General features: G+C 36.9%; 1 protein-coding gene across 4 annotated transcripts in view; it reads left to right on the forward strand.

Moving 5' to 3' along the window:
• LOC109820214 (probable UDP-arabinose 4-epimerase 3) overlaps nt 1–6,502 on the forward strand; it is a 7,216-nt gene extending 714 nt beyond the window's left edge. For 3 of the 4 annotated variants that reach the window (XM_020386321.1, XM_020386320.1, XM_020386319.1), the window contains exons 2-11: nt 584–734; nt 1,399–1,523; nt 2,574–2,687; nt 2,793–2,900; nt 2,993–3,084; nt 3,205–3,346; nt 3,918–4,012; nt 4,089–4,218; nt 4,742–4,886; nt 6,007–6,502. In XM_020386321.1, the coding sequence (XP_020241910.1) occupies nt 677–734; nt 1,399–1,523; nt 2,574–2,687; nt 2,793–2,900; nt 2,993–3,084; nt 3,205–3,346; nt 3,918–4,012; nt 4,089–4,218; nt 4,742–4,886; nt 6,007–6,233 (1,236 nt within the window). In that variant the 5' untranslated portion in view covers nt 584–676 and the 3' untranslated portion in view covers nt 6,234–6,502. Of the gene's footprint in view, nt 1–304; nt 328–583; nt 735–1,398; nt 1,524–2,573; nt 2,688–2,792; nt 2,901–2,992; nt 3,085–3,204; nt 3,347–3,917; nt 4,013–4,088; nt 4,219–4,741; nt 4,887–6,006 lie in introns of those variants that run through there. The other variant, XM_020386322.1, reaches the window with a different exon arrangement.

The raw sequence follows: 10,326 nt of genomic DNA on the forward strand, positions 1-10,326 counted from the left end.
TAACATTTTCGCTTTCATCAATCGCGTGTTGCCCTTTAAAAATCCTTTTATCCCCGGCGTTTGATTTTCCATTAAAAAATTAATTAATTTTTTATCAAATGGTAAGGTCTTCCTCTTTTTTCTCTTTCATAGAACATATTACTGGCTCCAGTAGTTTTGATCCGTTCTTTTTTTTTTTCCTTTTTATCTTTTTGTTGTTGTTGTTGTGAGTGTTTAGCCTTTTTATATTATGCGTTCTAGTAGTTATGCATGAGAACTTTGCTATAATTGTAATTTTTATTTCTTGGATTTTGTTTCTATTTTTGATGATGGGCTGTTGCTAAACAGGTTCTTCTTTCGTACAGAAATCCCGCATCTGATATGTTTTTTTCCCTTGATTTGTTATCGATTTTGATAAAGGAAATTCATGATCAGAAATTAGACTTCAGGGCTTTTCCATTTGCATATATACAGCCTTTTCCTTTCAATTTCTTGCCGTATGAAATAGTTTAAGTCGACAAATTAAAGTATAAATTGTTGTTGCTTTGAGCAGTTTTTGCTTTGCAATTTTATATGAATTCTGAAACTTGGAATTTGATTGTAGAATTGCATGCGTGGGGCCGTGGGTGATTATTACTTAAATTAGAAGCAGCCAATTTGGCTCTGGTGGTTCTTGAGGGAGGGAATCACTAGTCACATGCTCCCTAATAGGAATAGAGCTCAGACTAGGCCTACAAGATCTTGGCCTTTTGGAGGTTTGCTTCATTGATTATTTGATTTCTGCTTTCAATTTTGAGTTCCTCTATTAGAATCATATGCATTTGCTACATGGATTAGAAGTTGTTGGTTACTAAATTGAATTATGGATTTCCCAATTTTGATTATGCGGTTAGCCTTTGGTGCTCGCTCAATGTGAAAATGCCAGTCGATGTCGTAAATTTAATTTGATAGCTACGAATGTGTCTTTTCATATGTTGTTATTTAGCGTTTATGAGAGACGTCTTTCCATGGAAATCAAGTTTTCTTTTACATCCTGCAATTTTAAGAAAGTTTATCGAGACTTACACTTGCAATCATCTATGGTTTGAGAAAATTGAGACTTCCCCCTCTATTTTTCATGAAAACGAAAAATTAATTTGAGCCATCTTGTAATGATTCTCTAAACCTTGTACTTTTCAATAGAACTGACCTTCAAGAAATCCTGTTCTTCCAGAAAAAAGTCTTTCTTCATACGTAGGATGATGTATGTCTACCGAGAACCATTTGATGCTGGCCATGGAACTTCTTTTACACATTTACATCAGTTGTAGGATTTAGTATCATGATTCATGCATCAATATATGTAAAAATGGCAGTGGTCTGTCAATTTCTTTTATTAAATTTTAGTTCTCAAATGATGTAAAAATTTCTCTTTCATAGGAATGGATTACTTGGATACAAGAAGAAAGCCTCATATTCTTGCAAAAATTCTCGTGGCTGCTGTTCTTACAGCCCTGTGCATAATCATTCTAAAGCAATCTCCTGGTTTTAGCAGCAAGAGCGTGGTAAATGTTTTAAGATTAATCTATGTTACCATCTCTAATACTGTCATACATGAATTAAATTCCAAGTTGATATGTTTACATGGATATCATATACTAGAGAAAGAGATAACCAAAAAGTGTGGAATTAAGTTGAACCTAAGTTGCACGGGTACAGGAACACGTCAAATTTGTAAAAGGTAGGTACGAGGACGCGGCTAACACGAGCTGAAATCATAGTTCTGAGCTAGATGCACAAAACCCTTTGGAATCATATAACTTTTAACTGAATATGGCTGAAAGGAGCCCAAACCTTGTCCAACAAACTGCAAAAGCGGATGCGAAGTGTAGGATATATGTCCAGGAAGTGGGTGAAAGGAACCGACCCTTGTCCGACTAGTTGCAAAAGTGGGTGTGAAGTGTATGATATATGTTGAGGAAGTGGGTGATCAATGTTTTAAATTAAAACATGTATTTTATGATTATGTACATTTCTGAATAAATGTATGCATACATTTAAGGAGCGTGTAAGAAGCCTCGCCGTGTTGGATATGGGTACAGCTTCATGATCGAAGTACCCGGCCAATATAGAGCTGAACTAATGAAATGAGTATTCAACTTTTCTCCGTTGGAAGAAGCATTTGGTCATTTAATAATCTTTCATGCCACATGTCATGTGTAATAAGTCTTAAAAGACTTTGAAAATTTGGACTATGGGTTTCCAGTTACTGTTCAGATGGCATAAGATCATACTCAAAATTCACTACACATGCAAACCCACAAATGCACCAACAACAACTGCCCCCTGAAAGAAAAGTTAGATTAATTTAAAAAGTCACCACGACACTTGTACATACTGACGCACACAGCCCCATCTCAGGCACTAATAATGAAACTCTTATCTCATATATGAAAATCTTGCTTAAAACCTCCCCCCCCCCCCCACCCACCCCAAATTCTAATTGTATTAGACCTTTACGTTTTTCATAGTTATGTTTGAACTGCTACATAGGTTATCTTGCTCTCATTGTTAATTTTCCTATATGTGCCCGTTGAATCTTTTTTACCTTACAGTTCTCTCGTCTGGACCCTGGGGTAACACATGTCTTAGTTACTGGAGGTGCTGGTTATATAGGCTCACATGCTGCTCTTCGTCTCCTTAAGGATTCTTATCGAGTAACTATAGTGGTAATTTCCCATTTCTATTTCTATTGATCTTTTTTTATTATAATTATGCTTATATTAAAGGGCTATCGAAAATCATTATCTAATACTTTTCCATGATTTTCCCAGGATAATCTTTCAAGGGGAAACATTGGAGCCGTTAAGATTCTCCAGGGCCTATTTCCAGAACCTGGAAGGCTTCAGTTCATTTATGCTGATTTAGGAGATGGCAAAGTTGTATCCTTATCGTGATAAGTTTATATGTTTTATAGTTGTTGAAAAATGCTTGCATAAACCGGCCTTCAGTTGAACTACTTAATCGATTCTAGGTCAATCGGATATTCTCAGAGAACAAATTTGATGCTGTTATGCACTTTGCCGCTGTTGCTTATGTTGGTGAGAGTACACTTGAACCTCTTAGGTATGCTTGCTTACCATTATGAAACGAGATAAATGAACTTTTTTGTAATTATTGAGATTAATCCTGAAAGTTTGAATTTTTTTTTTCTGGCATCAAATAAACAATTCCATTTTGAATCAGGTACTATCATAACATAACGGCAAACACTTTGACTGTTCTGGAGGCTATGGCTGCTCATGGTGTCAAAACACTCATATACTCGAGTACATGTGCCACTTATGGAGAACCCAAGAAAATGCCAATAACAGAACAAACTCCTCAGGTTAGTTCAAATGGCTGCTTCTATCCCTTATGAAATGGGGCATTTAACTTTATTTATTAAAAGTTGTAGAAAATCATATCGTATTATTCCCTAGTTCGGTTAATTACACTGACTCACTGGCACTTGCATGACACGAACATCGCACATTGGTAATAAAAGGTTAATTTCGGAGACCCCATGTAGCTCTATTGGTGTGGATAAACCTCCTAAGTGAACTGTTTTGACTCTTTGAGTTTTTTTTAATTTAATATTTTTAAGAGACCTAGGGTAAGTGTCAAAAGTTTCGCTCAGGGAGTCTATCTACACTTGGGGCAAGAGTATGGGGGTCTATCCACACCAATAAAACTACTGGGGGTTTATCCGCACCAATAGACTGCTGGGGTTATATCTGCAATTGGGTGATAATACAGGGGTTCTAACCGCAATTTATCCAATCAAAAGTTATGAAAATCGTGCACAGAACCACAGTAGCACGAAAATGACAATAAACGCATTCACGCACGAGCGTGAAATTATTCATCTCTGGGTGTATCATCAGGTCTTTAATTTTAGTCGTATTCCTTAAATGCAGTTTCCTATTAATCCATACGGGAAGGCCAAGAAAATGGCAGAGGACATCATATTGGATTACTCAAAGAACACTGACATGGCTGTCATGATTCTAAGGTTGGTCACTCTTCCACATTAAAACTAATAATTAAATTCTGAATAGTGATTAATTACAAGTTACCTGCTATTGTAGATACTTCAATGTCATTGGATCGGATCCAGAAGGAAGATTAGGAGAAGCTCCAAGGCCAGAACTCCGAGAACATGGACGTATTTCTGGAGCTTGCTTCGATGCAGCATTAGGAGTCATTTCGGGCCTTAAGGTAAATATCTTTTCCGTAACTTAGTTCACGGAATTATTGTGGTTAAATTTCAAACCACCCAAGCCCCACCCCAAACAAAAGGAAAAAAATAGAAAAAGTTATTTTGGGGCTTTCCCCACAAAACTCGCTGAAGTTTGTTTTCCCAAAACACCCCTAAAACTCCGAAGCGTCTCAAAATAATCCTCCAAAACTTTTAACTTATCCCACAAAAACCACAACAAATGTATCTTGCTATTGGAGGAGCCTATCTGTCCAACTTTTGTTCTTTCCTTGTTTTCTATAGGGTTCCGCTTCTCCTTGCTTTTTGGGGGTTTTTGTGGGGAAAAGGTTTTGGGTTTATTTGAGACTCTGGAGTTTTGGGGGTTTTGTGAGGGAAAAAGTTTGGGGTTTATTGGGAAAAACAAAGTTCAGGGGAGTTTTGTGGGGAAACCCCCCGTAGTTTTTGGGGTTCTTGTGGAAATTTACTCATTGTTGATTATTGCATGTACAACGTAGACATAATTCTTTCGGTTACTTTTTGTAGGTTAAAGGAACAGACTATCCAACGTCTGATGGGACTTGTGTAAGGGACTATATCGATGTCACTGACTTGGTTGATGCTCATGTGAAAGCCCTTAACCATGCAAAGCCTAATAAAGTTGGAATTTATAATGTTGGTACTGGAAAAGGTAATCCGATAGTCCCATATTTTCTTGTATAAATTTTATTTCTTTTTTTTCTTCATTGTGATGCAAATTATAACCATCTATTTTTGCTAGACCTAACTTTCCCAAAATGATCTCACATATGAAATTTAGGCCTGTATTAACAGCCAATAATGATAGCCAAATCATCGCTTCAGCTACCTTATACTAATGATAGCCAAATCATCGCTTCAGCTACCTTATACTAGCATGTTGCCATTTCATACAACTTAGCATTTGAATGTTCCCATTTGCATTTATCTTTTTCACATAAAGAGGCACACAACATCCTTTCACTAGTGTGCTCTATTGTTATTTATTAGCATCCGAGACAACCTTGTGTGCTGGTGTAGGGTGTGCAATGCTAATAATATCACTTGCTTTCATTTTTAATTAGATCCTTCACTTCATTTTGCAATAATTGTTTTTCAGAATGCCTGAGCAATTATATCATTTGATTTCTTCTCTATCATCTAAAATTTCTCTTTGGTTTTGTTCTTTTTTCTCTGAATTTATTATATGTGATTTATTTAATAAGTTTTGAAAGCCTAGTCTGAGATAATTGTGCGTGTGAAAATATTCATGTGCATGAAATGTTTCATTTTGGCTGACAGCCTAAGTTAAAAGAGGTCAAATCTCAATTCTTTCGTATTGAAAAACCTAGCAGAAAATCGAAACCTAGACTTTTTTACTTGGGCAGCAGAAAAGAAATGTTCGAGAACAAAATTTAACTTGATACATGCATGTTTATGTAGACCAATCATTCATGTTATGCCTATTAAAATTATGGTTTTGTGTGTGCGCGCGCACGCGCGTGTGTTTATACTCATTAAACTCATTAAATCATGTGTATTTGCAAAACTACCTTCTAAATCACAGTATTTGCATACCTCTCAAGTCATCAACTTTGGAAAAAGTGCCACCCAAATCAACAGATAATCAACTTTGATAGGCTAATTTGTAAATGCAATGTAAAACTATCAACAAAATAGTCAAACTTTTACTCCCTATGTTCAACAAAGGTGCCTGTCCTATAATTTTTTTTAACTGACAATGATGAAGACACGCATCGTTTCTAAGACTATTCTGTCATTTTAATTATCAGGTAGATCAGTGAAAGAGTTTGTTGAAGCTTGCAAGAAAGCAACAGGTGTCAACATTAAGGTAGATTACTTAAGTCGACGACCAGGAGACTATGCTGAAGTTTACAGTGATCCTTCCAAGATAAACCGCGAGTTGAATTGGACTGCTCAATACACTGATCTTAAGGAGAGCCTTCAAGTCGCTTGGAGATGGCAGAAAAATCATCCAAATGGCTATCAACTCCCTTAGTCATCTTATGTTTATTTATACTGATGAGATGAAGGAGATAAGGAATTAAGATTGAGGCAGGTTATAGAGAATTCAGTCGTATAGATTTTGTTTTATTTTATTTTTTACTTGTACGGGGTTTTAGATGTAGGAGTTACAGTTCATTTGTTAATACGAGACTAGAGGAAATAATGATGCTGTCATTTTTATATAATTCAATGTGATAAAGCCTACCTTGTACCATGCTTATTATTTATTTTATGTTCAATGAGAATGGTCATTTTTGTTCAGTCTTTTTGTGATCTTGGTAGCCTCTTTGAGTTGTATTTATGTTTAACAAGTAAAAAATTGTTTTGTTTGTGAGTTGGGTATATCAGTGAAGCCAGGATGATGGTTAAAAAGGGAACTTTGTGTTGGGGGTAAATTTAAATAAATATATATTTTTTCATTGAGAAGTTAATTTAATGAAAAAGTTAATAGTTGTTATTTCTGAGTAATGCAAGGATGACCAAGAATTGTAGAAAGCTAGAAGGTGAATTATTTTATTTAGCAATCTTTATTTACTAATTACAAGAAGAAAAGTGATTCAAGCATTTTGGCAATTACTTGAAAAGTGATATAAGCATTTCGAAAAGTACATAAAAAAGATTATAAACATTATGGCAATTACATGAAAAAGGTACTCTCAGAAGAAATCAGTGACTAAATAAATAAATAAATAAATAAACAGACTACGTGTAGGTCAGAAGGATTTTTCTGAAAAAATGTCTTGCTCTTTCATGAATGCGGTGTTAATTACAAGTTTCTAACCACTTAACATCACTCATCACATTTTCTTATTGATAGAATGTGGTCTCATTACTAGAAAATAGAGTTTTGTGGAAATGGTTTTCATTTTATTAATTTTGGCTGTAGCGTTGGGATATATACACAAAGCTAATTCTATCTTTCCTTGTACAGCTAGAAGATTTACATAAATAGCAAAGCTAAACTAGGTAGCAAATAAGCTAAGTTAGGAAAGTATATCAATCATACAACTCATGTTAACATAGCCTAGCCTAGGGAATATTTACAGAATAATCACAAAGATATTCACACGTTATTTCCACTAATACCCCCCCTCAAGTTGGAGCAAGGAGATTGCAAATGCCCAACTTGCGAGAGAGTAAATAAAACTGTGATTTACCAAGAGCTTTGGTCAAAATATCCGCTAGTTGTGCACCGGTCCGAATATGAGACGTAGAAATTGTTCCATCTTGCAAGGCATCACGAACAAAGTGACAATCCATTTCTATATGTTTCGTTCTTTCATGAAAAACCGGATTAGCATCTATATAGAGAGTAGCTTGACTATCACAAAACAATCGCATGAGATGCTCATGTTGTATCCCAAAACAAGCCAAAAGGGATTTCAACCACTTTAACTCACATGTAGTAGTGACCATAGACCTATACTTGGCCTCCGCAGAAGATCGAGAAACAGTTGGCTGTTTTTTTGTTTTCCAAGAGACAGGAGAAGAGCCTAATAAAACAAAGTAACCAGTCAATGATCTCCGAGTCATAGGGCAACTTGCCCAGTCACTATCACAGAAGGCATATAGTTGAAATTAGTCTCCCCGTGCAGCAAAATACCCTGTCCAGGACAACATTTCAAATTCCGTAAAACTCTCAAAGCTGCGTCCCAATGTTCAACACGAGGATCACCCATAAATTGAGCTAATATATGTACGGAGTAACACAACTCAAGCCGTGTAATCGTCAAGTAAATTAGGCACCCTACAAGACGCATGTACTTCTCCGGATCATCAAAGACGGCGCCATTGATGGTGGCAAGATGGTGGTTTTGTTCCATGGATGTAGAAGCATGGCGTGCTCCAAGTAATCTGGCCTCACTTACAATGTCAAGAACATATTTGCGTTGTGAAAGAAACAAACCGTCCTTCCCACGTGTTACTTTAATACCGAGAAAATACTTGAGAACACCCAAGTCTTTCATATGAAATCTCTCACTTAGTTGTTTCTTGAATTTTTCGATTGCCAAAGAAGAAGAACCTATGATTATAATGTCATCCACATACACAAGAACATGTAAAGCAACATCACCCTTGGAATAACTAAACAATGAGTAATCAGCATAAGATTGTTGAAAACTAATATCCTTCAAAGCAGTCAAGAGTTTAGCAAACCAATTTCGAGGCGCTTGCTGGAGTCCATACAATGAATTACGTAATCAACACACCTTACCCGAAGCAGCAGAATTAAAGCCAGGAGGTAGTTGCATATATACCTCCTCATCAAGATCTCCATGTAGAAAGGCATTATGCACATCCATCTGGTGCAGTTCCCACTTTCTTACCACCGCTATAGCCAAAAATGTTCGAACCGTGACCATTTTAGCTACAGGGGCAAATGTTTCATTGAAGTCAATTCATGCAACTTGTCGATTCCCGTACACTACTAGGCGCCCCTTTAATCGTTCAACCGCACCATCAGATCGATACTTGACTTTATAGACTCACTTACACCCGATTGCCTTCTTCCCGGGTGGAAGGTTCTCTAAAGTCCAAGTAACGTTTCTCTCAAGGGCATCTATTTCTTCTTGCATTGCTTTCCGCCAACCATGATCCTTAACAGCTTCTTTAAATGATGTGGGTTTATTGCCTGCAGTAATTGCTGCAAAAAACGGGTGTGTCTCACAGAAAACTTATCACAAGTTACATAATAAGCAATGGGAAAAGGAGTACCTGAGGACTTTGACGGAGCAGTTATAGGTGATGTGACAAGGTTTATAACTCGAACAGTGTTGGTGATGAAGCCCTTGAGTTTACTAGAATGTTTCTTTATTCGATGACCTCTACCAGTTTCTTGCGGAACGTTTGCTTCATTAATCACAACGTCCCCATTATTCGAAGTTGCACCAACACCAAGCTGCTGGACAACCTCCAAGTCGCCACCCACAGGTGGTGTGATGTGCTTCATAACCTCCACAACCCCGACACCATTTCCTCCTGCCACAACCGAGTGCTCCTCACTCCCCTTGCTAAGGGTGTATCCTCAAAATAAGTCATAGTGTCATAATACTTCTCATTTTCAAACACATCATCACTATTATTCAAATTGATTTCACTAGCAAAAGGGAATTGTTTTTCACAAAAAACAACATCTCAAGATTTAAAGAACACCTTTTGCTCTAAGTCATACAAACGCCACCCCTTTTTACCAAATGGATACCCCACAAATACACATCGATGAGAGCGAGTACCAAACTTATCCTTCACATGAGGTTGATTTTTGACAAAACAAAGACAACCGAATACACGAATGGCATCATACTTAGGAGGTGAACCAAAGAGAATTTCGTGAGGTGTTTTTCCGTTGAGCAATGGGGTAGGGGTTCGGTTTATTATATAGGCAGCCGTCATTATACTCTCCCCCCAAAAAGAAATGGGAAGATTAGCTTGAAAAAGTAATGCCCGAGCCACATTAAGAATATGCCTATGTTTACGTTCTACCCTCCCATTTTGTTGTGGAGTGTCGAAACAAGAGGTTTGATGAATAATACCATTGTCAGCATAAAACCGATGAAGACATGTAAATTCCCTTCTGTTATCACTTCTTAGAATTTTAACATGCTTATCAAATTGGGTTTTAACCATTCTATAAAATCCTTAATAAGTTGAGGCACCTCAGATTTTGCAGACATCAAATAAACCCATACGGCTTGAGAACAGTCATCAACAATGGTTAAAAAATAATGATGACCACAACTAGCAGACCAAGTATAAGCACCCCATATATCACAATGGATTAAATCAAAGACATCTTTGGCTTTATTATTACTCAAAGGAAACCTGCTTCTAGTTTGCTTGGCCCTTAAACAAATATCACAAGGTTCATGGATAACGCTATCATCCTTATTTCCATTACTCCTAATAATATCAGGCAAAAGAAATTCTACTTTCCGAGAGGGGTGTCCCAGTCTTTGATTCCACAATTGTCGTTTGTCTCCCACAATTGCTTGATAAGCCCGAAGTTGTCGCAAAGGCTGAAACCAGTAAACCCTGTCACATTGTTCACCCGCTCCAATCAAAGTCCTCAAAGTGCGATCATGTAT

This window comes from Asparagus officinalis, chromosome 8 (assembly GCF_001876935.1).
Source record: "Asparagus officinalis chromosome 8, Aspof.V1, whole genome shotgun sequence".
NCBI lineage: Eukaryota > Viridiplantae > Streptophyta > Magnoliopsida > Asparagales > Asparagaceae > Asparagus > Asparagus officinalis.